The following is a 15,555-nucleotide window of genomic DNA, read 5'->3' on the forward strand; positions in this document are numbered from 1 at the left end:
GTGGAGGAATGCAATCTGCTGCGGCACGTTGTCACGAGATGGTTGTCTCTGCTGCCATCTATTGACAGAATTCTGAAGTGTTGGAGACCCCTGACCAGCTACTTTCAGAGTCTAGGTGAGGAGGAATGCTCCAAGATGTTGTGGAAATGCTTTGGAGAGGATGGTAACGAAGTATCTGAGATGTATTTTCTCTTCCTCAGTCACATTCTGAAAGTGTTTTCAGACTGCATTGAAGCACTTGAGGCCAAATCATTCAGCATAACCTCTGTGTTTAAGGTAATGACTGAACTGAAAGGGAAACTTGAGAGAAGGTTAAAGGACACATTTGTTGGCTTTGCTGTGAACAACAAACTCAAGCAGCTAACCCCTGATCTCGCAAAGAAATGTGAGGCTGATTTTCTTGTTTTCTATGAAAGAGCCAAGAAATACGTGAGTGAAAGGTATGACTTCTCTGAGAACAGCTTTCATAGTAAAGTGTCAAAGCTTGGCCTCACAACTGCTGTGTCCTATGGAGAATACAGTGATGCAGTCCAAGCCTGCAGCCTGAAAGACATTGACATGGATGGACTCTATGAGGAATATGGCATGGTGGAAGCTATTCTCAGCTCTTCAGCAATGGAAGGATGCCACAGTGAGGAGCGGTATCTCAAACTGTTTTCCAAAGCAGAAGTCCCACTTGTGAATCTGAGGAAGGTCAGCGCATATATCTTCTCCATCCCATGTAGCAATGCCCATACAGAACGTGTGTTCTCAATGATGACCTCAGCATGGAGAAATGAGAGAAATCGTCTGGATGTGGACAGCGTCAAGGCAGAGCTGCAAATTTGTGTCAACTAAACATTTGAGTGCACAGACATGTACCAGAGACTCCTTACAAACAAAAAACTCTTGGAAGCAGCCAGGAAAGGGCAAAAGTATCGAAAATAGACATTCAACTTGTGGTTAGTACACTAGTCTCATTGTGTTTTGAGTGTGAAGGATTCTGTGAAGCCAGGATAAAAACTAAAAGATAATCCCAAAGTGTCCTCCTTTTTGGTGTTATGGAAATGGCCACCCTAGGCCTCACTGAGGCGAAGTATTGAGGTAGAAAGCTGGTGAAGCCATTTCCTGCTGTCATTATATTCTGTTTGCACAGATAATAAACCTGGTTGACAAGAAGGAAGTCGTTTTCATTCGACACAACGCAGAGATACATGTGGCGTCAAACCAGACCGGTTACACAAAGAATGATTAGATAAATAGAGAAAACAGATATAATTTGTAAGTGAATTTATTAATTTGTTTAATACATTCTGGCTAGAACGACCACACAAACGGCAGCAACTTTCCCTCTGCTTCATTCTTTTCTCCTGATCAACAGGCTTATTATCTGATTACCAGCTCTGCACAGCGGACTTGTAACACTAGCAGCAGTGGAGATGGAGCATCAGAACCTGGAGGCTTCTACTCTCCTGAAGAAGAAGAATACAACAACAAGGATCCATTTGAAGATAGGTAAATCTAAATATTACAGTAATAGTGTACTTGCATTGTGTGGGTGTAACGGCCCGTCTACACTACAGGCGTCAAAAAATGCTTTCAACGCTTCGCCCATTCGTTTGAATGGGGTGACGTAGGATACTTTCAAACTTCGCCGAACTGCATTGTGGGTAGCTTGGCAAGGCGTTGCAAGCGTCGCGAGCGTCAAAAGTTGAACAATGTTCAACTTTTGAGGCTCGAAGCTGGCGTCAGCCAATCAAATCCCGTTTTTGCAATTCCCGCCAGTACAAGCGCTAGCCAATCAAACCGCGTGTATGCTGATCCCGCAGGTCTTGACTATTTTTCATATGTCATAAAATGGAGGACAAATTAATCATTGCTGTGGCAAATGTCCCAGTCCTGTATGACTGTACTCTGTTCACCTACCGGGACCTAAACCGGAGGAACCAGGCATGGCGGGAGGTGGCAGAGACAGTTGGTGAAACTGGTAGGTTTTCAACTGTTTGGGGAGTTTATATCCAGTTTACTTCGTTTTAGCATTGAATGGACAGCTAGTAATGTAGCATAATAACATATAATATATATTAATATAATAATAAAAAAACATTATAATAAGCATAATATATAACATAACATATAATACATGCACAGCTATCAAGCATAGACAGTATATTTAGCCAGCTAGTAATGTAGCATAACATATAATATATATATTAATAAAAAAATATTATATATAATATAATAAGTATAAGCATAACATATAATACATGCAGAGGGTGTCGTTTTTCTCATACTGATATTCTGAACAATCTGTGCTGTATTTGCTGTAAAGTGTTTCTACTGTAGGCTAATTTTATTATATGTACAGCACTTTGGCTCGACCAAAAATCGTTTATAAATGTGCTATATAAATCAAACTTGATTTGATTCACAGCTATCAAGCATAGACAGTATATTTAGCCAGCATGGAATGTAGCATAAAAATAGCATTCATTAATGGAGGAATAATTTAGTAAATTCAAGAAATTCACTTTATTATTTATTAACTTTATTATTTCATTTCATTTTATTAGATAATGTCTGCAAGAAGAGATGGAAGAGTGAGGGACAGGTTCCGCAAGGAAAAGAATATGGAGAAGGAGGCCAAAAGAAGCGGGGCAGGGGGGTACAAGCCCTGGCTTTCATGGCAGTGATGGGGTTTTTAACCCCATTCATCATAGACCGTGAGACGTCCAGCAATGTCCCCCGGCAGACCCTGCCTCCATCCACCCTGGTGGCAGAGGAAGAGAGCCAGGTAGACAGTGAGTCAGCCAGCAGCAGTCAGCCAGGAGGAGAATGCTGAGGTCCGGGGCAAAACACGGGGGAGGGGGAGGGAGATGTCCCCGTTTGAACGAAGTCTGCTATTTCAAGTATGTTATGGCTATACTGTGTCTTCACTTGTTCATGTGGTTTGTCAGTTGCAACATACCAGAAGCTTCATGTATGTCGGTATATATAATGTGCTTTCTTCTGTAATTGGTCATGTGAAAACCTATTGAAATTATGAGTGGTTTATCAGTAAAAACAGGGCTGAAAGAAAAAGGTTGTTTGTCATATCATAATATAATAATATCAATTCAAGAAACATGTTTATTAGGAATGTTTGATTTTAAAATGGCTCATTTGGAATATTTGCTCTTTAAAGAAAATGGGTAGCTCTTAAAAGAGCTTTTGGTTTGGAGGAGCCATGGTGACCCTACACCACTTTATGCTGCCATGACACTACACCCTCCTCATTCAAATAGGAGCAGAAGGTCTCCCGCAGTTGGATGGATCGGCGTGTGGCGTTGTTTGAGCCCATCATAGGTGCATCGCGCAGGGTTGGAGCTTCATCACTCGACTCTGCGACGACAGGTGTGCGTGATGACCTTCCTATTGTCTTCCTGCGGAGGAAGTTGTGCAACACACAGGTGGCCTTCACACACAACTCTGTTACCTCCGGGCTGGTGGTGATGACACGCCGGAACATTCTCCACTGAGATGAGAGGATGCCAAACGCACATTCAACCACCAACCTGGCCCGGCTGAGGCGGTAGTTGAACAGCCTCCTTTCACGCGTGAGCTGACGTCCAGGGAACGGACACAGCAGGTTGTCCAGCAGCGGAAAAGCCTCATCTCCAACAAACACATGGGGAAGAAGGCCCAGCCGCTCTCCTCCTGGGATGACGGTGTCAGGTGGTAGCTGCAGACTGCCATCTCTGAGGCTCTCTCCAAAAGCGGAATTCCGCAGGCTCCCACCGTCGCTGCTCCTTCCAAAACCTCCGACATCCACTACCCTTAAGAGGTACTCGGCATCCACGACAGCCAGCAGTACCAAGGAGTGGCTGGACTTGTAGTTGAAGTAGAGGGACCCAGAATTTGCCGGAGCCTGGATCACCACGTGCTTCCCATCAATGGCACCAACGCAATTTGGAAAGTTCCAGCGCTCCTGGAACCCAGCAGCGATGGCTCTCCAGTCCTCCGTCTGTGGTACCGGCATGGTCTCCTCGACCAGCGCGGTCCAGATCGCACCCGCAACCTCCTTGACGATGACAGCCACTGTTGCATGCCCGACCCGATAGCTGAATGCTATGGTCCTGTACGAGTCACCGGTTGCCAGGTACCTGAGAAAAAATATACAAGATTTTTTTTTTTAAAGTTATACGCCACGCAGACACACACACCACAGACACACACACACACATCACAGACACACACACCAACATACCACAGACACACACATCACACAGACACACACATCACACAGACACACCACAGGCACACACATCACAGACACACATCACAGACACACACATACACCACAGGCAGACACATCACACAGACACACACACCAACATACCACAGACACACACATCACAGACACACACACCACAGACACACACATCACACAGACACACACCACAGATACACACATACACCACAGGCAGACACACACACAGGGGAGCAATACTGCATTTACCTAGCTATCTTAATTAATGTCATTCATCTGAACTACATCACAGACTTCATTCATCCATTGCATGCATTCTATCTCTTTATATACAGAGTCATATTAAAGAAGTAGAAATACACAAAACGTACCGTAGGCAGATGGCGAGTCGCTCGGCGGGTCCGATTGACAAACGCATACGGGTGTCTGCCTTTGCAATCAGTGGACCGACTTTTCCGAGCAACTCGTCGAACGCGTCTTTGCTCATCCTGAAGTACTGCTGAAACAGTACACCATCCAGGCGGAGCTCTTGGACAAGAACGTGGTATTCCCCCCGTTGCAGACGTTTTCTGAGTATTGTATGTACCCAACAGCGACGCACTATACGTGGCCTCCTGCGAGACATTGCATAAACCAACGCTACCGTTGCTACAAAACCGGCATCCATTTTGGCAATAGTGTAGAAGAACCGGGCTTTTTTTTGCTTTGTATGCTGGGGGCGGGCGGGAGATTCCTGATTGGTTGTTGGTCGCGAGAAAGCGCCAAGCCTCAGACACGCCCAGCTTCAAGCTTTTTCGACGCCTGTAGTGTAGACGGGCCGGGTGTAACTTTGGTTTGAGAAGTGGGGGGGACACAAAACAGGGGGCAATGAAACATTTTCTCAATTTAATAACATTTCCTGCCTTTCTACAAATATATTAGGGACTATAGTGTTAACAAATCCAAGAAAAATATGTAGTGTATATAATGAGTGCACACTTATCTAGTATCCTATCCATGTGAACCTGTTTTATTTGTGATGACCTCACATCCTCTAGGGGGGGTACTAGTATATATTTCAATCATCAAAAATCATGCTTGCTCACAAGCAATAACACATATTTGATCAACTTCTCTCTCCTATCTTTATCTTACCTAGTCTGCATTCTTTCTTTTTATTTATGCATATGTTACTAATCACTCTCCTTTCAAATTGTGTTTTTTTATTTTGTACTGACCACACAGTGGAATGATTTATTAACTCATTTTATATACAACTAATATTACATAGATGGAAATGATGACCAAACCTCCCTGAGCTGACGTTATCTCTCTCAGTCCCACAGGAGAGAGCTCTCCCTCTCCTTATTGTTGAAACGGCTTCTAATCTCCGTTAGCTCCGAGCTAGCACCAACTCCTCCTCCTCCTCCTCCTCCTCCTCCTCCTCCTCCTCCTCCTCCTCCTCCTCCTCCTCCTCCTCCTCCTCCTCCTCCTCCAGAGAGAGAGAGAATTTTATTTTGAGTTGTGCATTGTTATTTGTGCTTGAGAAACATTCCACTTGAACTTTATTTTAACAAACTTAGTAGTAATTATTGTCCTATATTTTTTTTCAGATTTCACAGCTGCCTGGGCCTAGCAGCAAGAACCTCCATCTGTCCCTGCCCCCAGGTCAAGATCTACCATGGCTCAAGGGCCTTCACCGCAAAGGACCAGAGTACCATCATCACTACAGTGCATGGCCTCCATCTCCATCTGCCACAAGATTAAGATACACCTCGGGACAAAGGCCTCCACCACAGCCATCACGATCAACCCAGCCAGCAAAGAAGTCTCGCCTAGCAGACGTACCTCCCACACGGCCACCAGCATCAACCTGGGACAATCACACCTACCTCCCTCCGACAGCCACCAGCAGCCCATGCACCATCACCTACACAGCAGCCAGACCCCCTGTCCTGGAAGACAGACAAAGACCATGACACTGCTCCCCCTGTCTTTACATTTATAATGAATAGTTGGTTGAAAAAGTTCTGATATTGTAAATATTGAGATTTTACAGTTTCTTATGTTAACATAAATTGTTGGTTGAAAAAAAAAAGTTCTAATGCTCAATTTGTATTTGTACACATCACATGAACCTTGGTATGGAATATGAAGTCATGAATCAGTCCTGATGTAACTTTTCTGTGGTGAAAGCAGAGGGATGGAACTATTTTATACATGAATAACATTTCATTTCATCTATATAGGCCTATAGTGTAATTCATATTATTTCACTACTTTTGTAAACCAAATCTAAAACGCCCCAAAAAATAGATGAGACACACACTCCACACGAGGCATCATCTTTCTCCCATGTGGAGAGGGGGGGCTGGGAGTCCCCAATGTCGAGTGGACCTATAGCCACCAGGCTAGCCCACCTGATCCACATGCTTAACAATGATGATATCACCGTAAGAGAAATGGCCAGGGCCTCTCTCCTGCTGGATCTACAAAGAAGGAAGATCCCCCTAGCCAGCGCAGACCAGAACAACTTCCTCGGCTTCAGGAGGAAATACTCTGGGAAACTGGACTCTCAGGCCAGGGGCTTCGGGGTCTGGTCTGACTGGCCAGATCTCAATGACCTCTGCAATCGGACTGGAGTCCAGCTGAAATGGACAAGACTCAACACACAGACTGAAGTCCCTGTCTCTGATGAACTGATCACTGACCCCAGTGTGGTTGTGAAGGCCGACATCACAACACCTCAGGAAGAGACTGTGGAACTGCACAGAGACTCTGCAAGGAGGGTTCTGCTCAGCATGAAGCAGTCTGAGATCAGGCAGCACTGGTGTGGACTCAGACTACAGGGAAAGCTAGCCTGTTTGGGGTTTGCTAACCACTCAGTCTCACACTCAGTGTTTAAGAACGCCGCTGTTGGTGAGGATGTTCTGACATTTACCATCAAAGTAAGACTGCAGGTATTACCCACTAAGTACAATCTGTCCACCTGGTACCCTCACATTCAAACTCCATTCTGTTTAAACCATCAGGATTCACAACAACACCTAGAATCCATTGCACACATAACAAATGGATGTAATGCTTACAAACGCCTGTACATAGCCCGTCATGACCGTATTGTGGACATTGTGTCTGATGCGGTACGAAACATCTTACCATCTAGCGCAGCAATGTACAAGCATGCTAGAGTGCTACCAGAATGGTTTGGTTTTACCAATGATGTCTTTGCTAACATCCCAAATACACCTGATGTTGTTTTTGTTGACACCAACCACAGGGAGGTGCTAATATTAGAAGTAGGCTGTGCCTTTGACCTGTACATGGACCAGGCTTTCCAGGACAAGTATATCAAATACCAACCACTGCTCGATGTGATAACCAGCTTTGGGTACAAGTGTAGATACAGCATACTTATATTCGGAAGTCTTGGCCATGTATATAAATGCACCATGATTGGTCTGAGAATTGCTGGAATGTCAAAGAGAAAAGCCAAACAAATTGCCAAATATTGCTCTGTTTCAGCTATTATTGGCAGCTTAGCCGTGTGGAGAAGGAGATGCTATGTGTTCCCCTAAGTGTTCTGTGCTGCTTAGCCCCGATATATTTGATTCCCTGTCTTATGTAATATAATTTGTGGAACCAAATAAAGTGTGTGTGTGTGTGTGTGTGTGTGTGTGTGTGTGTGTGTGTGTGTGTGTGTGTGTGTGTGTGTGGTGTGTGTGTGTGTGTGTGTGTGTGTGTGTGTGTGTGTGTGTGTGTGTGTGTGTGTGTGTGTGTGTGTGTGTGTGTGTGTGTGTGTGTGTGTGTGTGTGTGTGTGTGTGTGTGTGTGTGTGTTCCATCTGCAGGATGAACATAATACACTCATACCCATTCATTTTCTATGGCGGTCAAGGGTTAAATGGGTGTCAACCACAGACCTTATTTCGAGCTATTTTCCAAAATCCTATGGAGAAATTGCATTGCTTTTTTGTCGAGGGAACCGGAAGAAGCTTACTTCCGGGTTTTAGGACGTGTCACTGTGGCACTCTACACTCTAAAAACGAATTCAGACGACCTTTCACCTCCACTTAATTAAATGTATGGTTGCAAGATAAAAATGTGAGTTAATTGATTTAGATAAACATTTTAAGTTGCAAACATTAATTTATAAGTTGTGTTGACGTAATAATGTTGGTAATTACATCAACTTAATATTGTGTGTAATTTGAACTCTGATTTCTGCGTTAATTGACTTAAAACAAAATTCAAGTTGTAGTAAGTAATGCAATTGGCTTGATAACTTAATTGTTCTACACCTTGAGTTAAGGATTTCAAGTCCACTCCCACTTAACATGCCTGGACAAGTTCCGACAGTTAAGACAAATAGAAATATACAAAGGACAGTTTAAGGTGAGTGTCATCTGTTGTCATTCAAATACAGCCTTGTAGTTGCACTGTCTAGGCAAATTGCTGTTTGACCAAAATTAGCAGCCTTTGAGAGGATACAAAGTAGAGGCTACTGTGAGAGTAAAAATACTTTGGTTACTATTGTGATATCGCTTTTTATTAAAAATGAATCTCGGTGAAGCAAATCAAGGACATGCTTCTTGAGGTAGGATCGTTATTTAGAGTTGTCATTGAAATGCAAGTTGTTGGCAGTCACCCATTCAGAATATATTCATTTAGGTAATTTCTCTTTTTTTCCTTTTTCAAAAATAGCACAATACAATTGAAGTATGCAGAGAACTATATTTTTTTTTTTTTTCAAGATTGAAATGAAGCTCAGCGCAAGTTCTTTCAGGAAGACTGGGTTCACTCCACTTCTGGGTTCATACATTCACTCCGCAGCTGCATATAATCAGCTCATCACAGGCGTTCTCTTTAACCTATTACATTTCACCTCATTCTTGTTAGAGATTTGGAGGGATAACTGGTCCGCTTTTCAAATCTCCGCGCGTTCCTATGAAGCTGGTTATAATACAGGAAGGAATCCATATCTACAAAGTAACCGTTAACAATAATCTACTTTAATGGCAATATGACAATGCAATACAATCATTACAATACAACATGATATATTACAGTTATATTGTAATGCTTAAGGAGTAATGCCGGCTTACTCCTGCCCTGGTCCGCATACTGCAGAGCTACTTTCACCCGAGGGCAGCATGTGAAGAAGAGGCCGAACGCCAGGGATCCACCGGATATATACCAGAGTAAGAAGGAGGGGTTTGGTGTTAGGTCAGCTGGTCATCTCTTCAGGTCATCTCATTGGGAGACGCAACGCTGGCCAGCAGGAAACCAAACAGGCTCACTTTCCAACAAAAGGTCTCAAGGCCTGCATACCTACACCTCCCCCACAGAGCAATAAAACCCTGTTTACTCCAACCAGCCCAGAATGCTTATAGCCATTTGTAGTCCTTACATTTATGAAAGGATAAAACAGAGAAATCAATATAAAACACAAACACAGGTATTGTTTGAACAGTATTCACTTAACTGCTACTGTTGATAACCACCAGAGAAACCCAAGGGACCTCTCTTAACATCACAACCACTGCAGCTAGATCTAAGTTGAATGCAAATCAGGACATGCTCTCACCTTCCCCCATCTTCCTTTGTCCTCAAAAACACATGTCAACAGGCCCCAAATCCAGCTCACAGTTTTACCCAAATTATTCCCATTTTAAGCTTATCCATAGTTTGCTAACATGAATAAATACAAATATAACTCTACAAATCCCCCTTTTTATCTCCTTCTCCAGAGATAAACTTAGACAAGGCATTTTGAAATATACCCACGGTCATTCTTTTCTACTGTGTCCGTAAATCCATCCGAAGCTGGTATTCAGAGTACTTGAAACCTTCATGGAGACAGAACACCACTTTCCATGGCAGTGAAGGAACCATGAGGGGGTAGCTGAGTGCTAGAATCATCAGCCCCCCCCCCTCGGAGGAATAGCCCACAAGGACAGCTAATAGGGAGGGGGAGATGCGGCTTTCCCTTCACGGGTGGCACTGATCAGAGAGAAGTAGATTCCTCTGCTGCCTCGAAAAGTCCCCTGTGCCGTCCTGGCTTGTCGTGTCTTTGCCCCCCCAATCCGCTGACAGCAGCTTCTGGGCTGCCTGCTAGAGAGATGTCTTCCTCCTCCTCGTCCTCCGGCCCGCTGATGGCGGCTTCCGGGTCGATGCTGTAGAGATGTCTCCAGGGTCCTGCTCCTCTAGTCCGCTGCTTCCGAGTAGTCCACGTCTGCCAGGGCCACGTCCGTCCTGATGTCGTCCCCTGGTCCTAGCAGGTGGTTTCCCCGCCGCACACTGGCTCCCGTGGTACGAGCTGTCCCCCTTTTCTCCCAGGCAGACGGCATAAGGGGTCCGCTGGGTCACTCGGTCGGGGACGGAGAGCCTGGGGTTGAGCCACTTTGTCCTGATGACTTTCAGCCAGACGAACTCTGCTGTCGTCCTCATGCTTCTCGGGTCCCCCTTTTGGCGCCAGCGACCTGTGTGGAGAAATCTGATACAACTCCCTCAAGCCTACGCTCAGCTGTTTTGACCCACTTGGAGCCTGTTGGTGGGGTGTCTTGAAACAACAGCCGTCTGTGAACAGGTTTTCTAAATTAATTGTAGACCTCCTATCTGCCAGTGCAGCTTCAGAATCTTAATACTTGGATTGTGCCAACTAAATAAGAACCCCAACATCTTTAGGTAAACTAAATAACATATTTCAATAGCTCTGAATTTCTGACAAACATCCGTGTTTATTTTTAAATGAAATCCTATTTAAAATCCAAATCTAATATGAACTGCTAATGTTTCTGGTAAAGAAACACACTAATGTTATGGATTCAAAAACAACCAAAATCACGATACTAACAAAGTGAATGATTTCCTGGTGATACTGCTTCTACCTGTCAGTGCTTAGATATTATCACGCTGAAAAAATGAATACAGAATTCCAACAAACTGTCATCAAATGTCTTTCTATTATAAATTTAGATGAAATGTATATCCCCATAATGACCTAAATAATAAAGTCTATGGCTTTTACTCCTTTACCAGGCTAGTTACATGATGTTGTCTAAATTAAATTCTGTCTCAATACACTACTATGTTTTAGCTTTAACTGTAATATGTTCTTTCTACATTTCAAACCTCAGTTACTCTAATGTCTGTTAAAATATTACAAAATTGTTTCATTATCACAGGTCAACTTCTTCGGTTTCACAGTAGCCCCTTGGCCACTGCTTCTGTGTTACCTGTTATAATTCAAATCAATATTTAGAAACATCTCAACATTCATCAAACAGTACCTTATCCCCAGATATGGAGCAGGTTAATTACATTCAATGCTCAGTTTGAACATCTGGGTTGGGGCGGAAGGTTTCTGTCAATCCTTAAAAGAAAAATTTAAATTGTGAATTTTACAGCCATGTTAACATTTATACATTATACTCACTCCCCCCTTTTACACATGAAATAATGTGTAACAAAAGCCTGTAATGGGAGGGGAACAAAAACTGTCAGGTAATTGGTTAGGGACATAACGAACATTATTATCATTATTTCCACAGTGAACACTTCAGTGAAAAGAAGTGTTCCTCTCCGTCCTTCAGGCCTAAAAGAAACAGAATCTTCAGATTGTAGTTTTACATTTGCAAACCGCCAACTCATGTGAGAGTAAAATATCACATGTGCGGTTTCCCCTTTTTGTGGAATTTTTAGGAAACCTCTCGTTTCCCTTGGAGCTCCAAAATAATATGTTAGTCCAAAAACATGCTTGGTTAGTTATTGTTTTAGAATCATGCAGTTACACTGATCACATGTCGGCATACATTCACACTCACACTGTCTGGTTGTCATGTCAAGTTTGGTCAGGTACACCCCAGAGTCAGTCATCCACAGTGCCTTGTCAAGTTACACTGTCGGTCAGGGTCAAAGGTCAGTTGGTCTCCGTCTTTTTTGGCCATGTGTCGTGCTCTGCAGAGACTTTGACATTTCAGCATAGGCCAGTATCCTTTGTCTACAAAAATATGTCACGATTTCAACTATAATTTTCAAGATGATTCTCACTTGTCATTGGGACTTCCGCCTCCCACTTTTCCTGAAACTTGGTACAAAACTCACTTCCTTCGAGTACTACTACTACTGCAATCCAATTACACCTAATTAGTATTAAAATGTCTAATGATCTATTTCAGAAACTTTTGTACATAACTTTTATCTTGAGTCAAAACATTACTAGGATCTGTGTCGCTCTGCATTTCATAGCTCATTATAATTCTGGTCTACTTAAAAAACAATGTTAAACTCTTTAGCAGTGTGTGGAACCATGGGTGTCCGAACATGCAACAATTACTCCCTCCTTTATCAAGGATTTAAAACCGAAGTCTGGTAATAACTATGCCACAATGGTGAAATCAACACTTTAGATTGGAATTTAATATGTGGCTTGGCACTAGCCATTAATACAAACAAAGATTTGTCCTATAGAGTGGTTCCTAACCAATGAGATCACTACTTTATTCACACGTGAATACAAATGTCTTAAAGAATGAATTGTTAACATGATGAAAATATTGAAGAATATGGTTCTACTCTGTCAGTGTGTTTTAGGATGATTATCATTTTACTTTAATAGTTTCCTCTTTACTGCTATTTTTAATTTACCAAATGATTAATAAATCTTTCTGTCTTTACGTATTTATGAAGTTAATTCAAGTTATTTAAATGTGCGTTTCGTGAATAAGTGTGTTTATGTGTAACTCACTCATTCCCGTTCTCCTTTTCTCCTCCCCTGGTTTTCTCAAGCCGTGACCCCGGCCTCCTCACTTCTAATCGACCCTGCCAACTCCTCTGATTCTGTCTTCTCTTCAGTCCATCAGCTGTTGAATCCATCCGCTGTAACTTTTGTAGGCCGCCATTGGCCCAGTTACATCCGCAGCCCCATCATGCCACTGTTGTTGCACTCCTCCTTTACAGTCTCTCTGCTGTTTTTATGGAGGGTGGATTCTGCTCTCATGTCTATCGTGCCAAATCTCGCGGCGCAGTTTGGAACTTCATGTCCTGTTTGAGGGACCGATGAGAGTATCTCTCTGTATGTCAGCATGCTGGTTTGGTTCTGGATGCCACAGGTGGAGATAGTTCTGGCTGCAGTCTTGATGTAGTCTTGTTGTTGTTGTTGTTGGTTCAGCTCTGGTTCTCTGTCTGTACGATGGAGAAGGAGGAGTCTCCTGTTGGGTTAGGTCTCGTTGTCTGCTTGGAGGGTCGGGATCAAAGCCTTTCTAACTCAGAGGGGGAGTCCAGGTCCCGGTACACATTACCTATAAGAAGTCTAGCACACTGATGTTAAATAAATCCAACCCTTTCCACTCTGTCTCTTTCTAATCATACTATCTGTCTTAGTTGTTAAATGCCATCTAAACAACATAATTAATGTCTACTTATGATATTACAAAAACTCACTCCAAAAATTGTTTCATCCATTGTTACATATTTACCCAACACAACTCTGAAATACTTACATGTTTCCAGCATCACATATTCCACACACTATGAAAGAACATCTCCATATGTTCTCTCATTTTAAATCCCACTGTTACTTCGAACAATAGTAAACCTGCAGAGCACACCAATCGGATCACAGTAATGAAATTTGAATCAAGTGTAGGCCTATGTCTTCTTTCTGAACATTTATTTATATTGTCTACATTTGCAAACAGTTCGAGTGTAAAATGTGTTTTGCACAATGTATTTACACTCTACAGATTCTTGAGTTTACTCATCTCCTGGTGCTGTCGTTGTAAAAAATGTTCAATCCCTTATTGTTTTGTACCAGTTTACCAAAATCAGTTATAATTAATATACTGGGAACGTGCTTCCCGTCTTCAATACCGGCCAGCAATGTAATGATTAAACTCTAAGCTCGCATAAGTTTCAAGGGTGTGATACCCCCTTTCAGCCACTAGATGGCAGCAGCAGAAGTTTCAAGGGTGTGATACCCCCTTTCAGCCACTAGATGGCAGCAGCAGAAGTTTCCAGACAAAGGGAAACGCTCTACCTTGGTTTAATATATAACAGACCTCTGGCTTTAAGCTTTTAGCATTGGTCTGTTATTTAAACCCCAGTTTTAAACGGCGACTCGATCTGATTTATCGAGTTTCCAGGTTTTGCCGTGCAGGAATCAAACCTCGCATCCAAACAAACTGCACCATCTCTACGCCACTCAGGAATAATCTACCTGCAGATCCACGCCAAACTGCTCTATTTTACGTCACGCAGGACTTTCGTCTACCTGGCGATCAACGTTTACGTTTTGTATATAACTTTCCTAACATAGTAAAATATGCATTGTATATTCCATTTAAACTATAAAAACACTGTGAAACGCCTACAGACAATCCTAAAGTTTTAGCGTATCCAATTACAGACAGGCGACTTTCATCGTCTGCTTACCTTATTTGCAGAGTTGCAGAATCCTGCTGATTGTCTGAGATGTTTGAAAGCGTCTGAATTCTTCCTCAGCTTCGTTATCTCTAGACGTCGGGTCACCATTTTGTTAGGGATTTAAAGGGATATCTGATCCGCTTTTCAAATCTCCGCGCGTTCCTATGAAGCTGGTTATAATACAGGAAGGAATCCATATCTACAAAGTAACCTTTAACAATAATCTACTTTAATGGCAATATGACAATGCAATACAATCATTACAATACAACATGATATATTACAGTTATATTGTAATGCTTAAGGAGTAATACCGGCTTACTCCTGCACTCGTTCGCATACTGCAGAGCTACTTTCACCCGAGGGCAGCATGTGAAGAAGAGGCCGAACGCCAGGGATCCACCGGATATATACCAGAGTAAGAAGGAGGGGTTTGGTGTTAGGTCAGCTGGTCATCTCTTCAGGTCATCTCATTGGGAGACGCAACGCTGGCCAGCAGGAAACCAAACAGGCTCACTTTCCAACAAAAGGTCTCAAGGCCTGCATACCTACACCTCCCCCACAGAGCAATAAAACCCTGTTTACTCCAACCAGCCCAGAATGCTTATAGCCATTTGTAGTCCTTACATTTATGAAAGGATAAAACAGAGAAATCAATATAAAACACAAACACAGGTATTGTTTGAACAGTATTCACTTAACTGCTACTGTTGATAACCACCAGAGAAACCCAAGGGACCTCTCTTAACATCACAAACACTGCAGCTAGATCTAAGTTGAATGCAAATCAGGACATGCTCTCACCTTCCCCCATCTTCCTTTGTCCTCAAAAACACATGTCAACAGGCCCCATATCCAGCTCACAGTTTTACCCAAATTATTCCCATTTTAAGCTTATCCATAGTTTGCTAACATGAATAAATAC

General features: G+C 42.8%; 1 protein-coding gene across 1 annotated transcript; it reads right to left on the bottom strand.

Moving 5' to 3' along the window:
* Positions 1-3,214: 3,214 nt before the first annotated feature.
* On the bottom strand, positions 3,215-5,023 carry LOC117558941 (protein ANTAGONIST OF LIKE HETEROCHROMATIN PROTEIN 1-like). Its single transcript, XM_034235507.1, has 3 exons — positions 4,600-5,023; positions 3,534-4,121; positions 3,215-3,401 (listed from the first exon to the last, which is right to left on the bottom strand). Exons 1-3 carry the CDS (start codon positions 4,893-4,895, stop codon positions 3,215-3,217), a joined length of 1,071 nt encoding a protein of 356 aa, XP_034091398.1. The 5' UTR covers positions 4,896-5,023.
* Positions 5,024-15,555: the final 10,532 nt, after the last annotated feature.

This window comes from Gymnodraco acuticeps, unplaced genomic scaffold (genome assembly GCF_902827175.1).
Source record: "Gymnodraco acuticeps unplaced genomic scaffold, fGymAcu1.1, whole genome shotgun sequence".
NCBI classification, from domain to species: Eukaryota; Metazoa; Chordata; class Actinopteri; order Perciformes; family Bathydraconidae; genus Gymnodraco; species Gymnodraco acuticeps.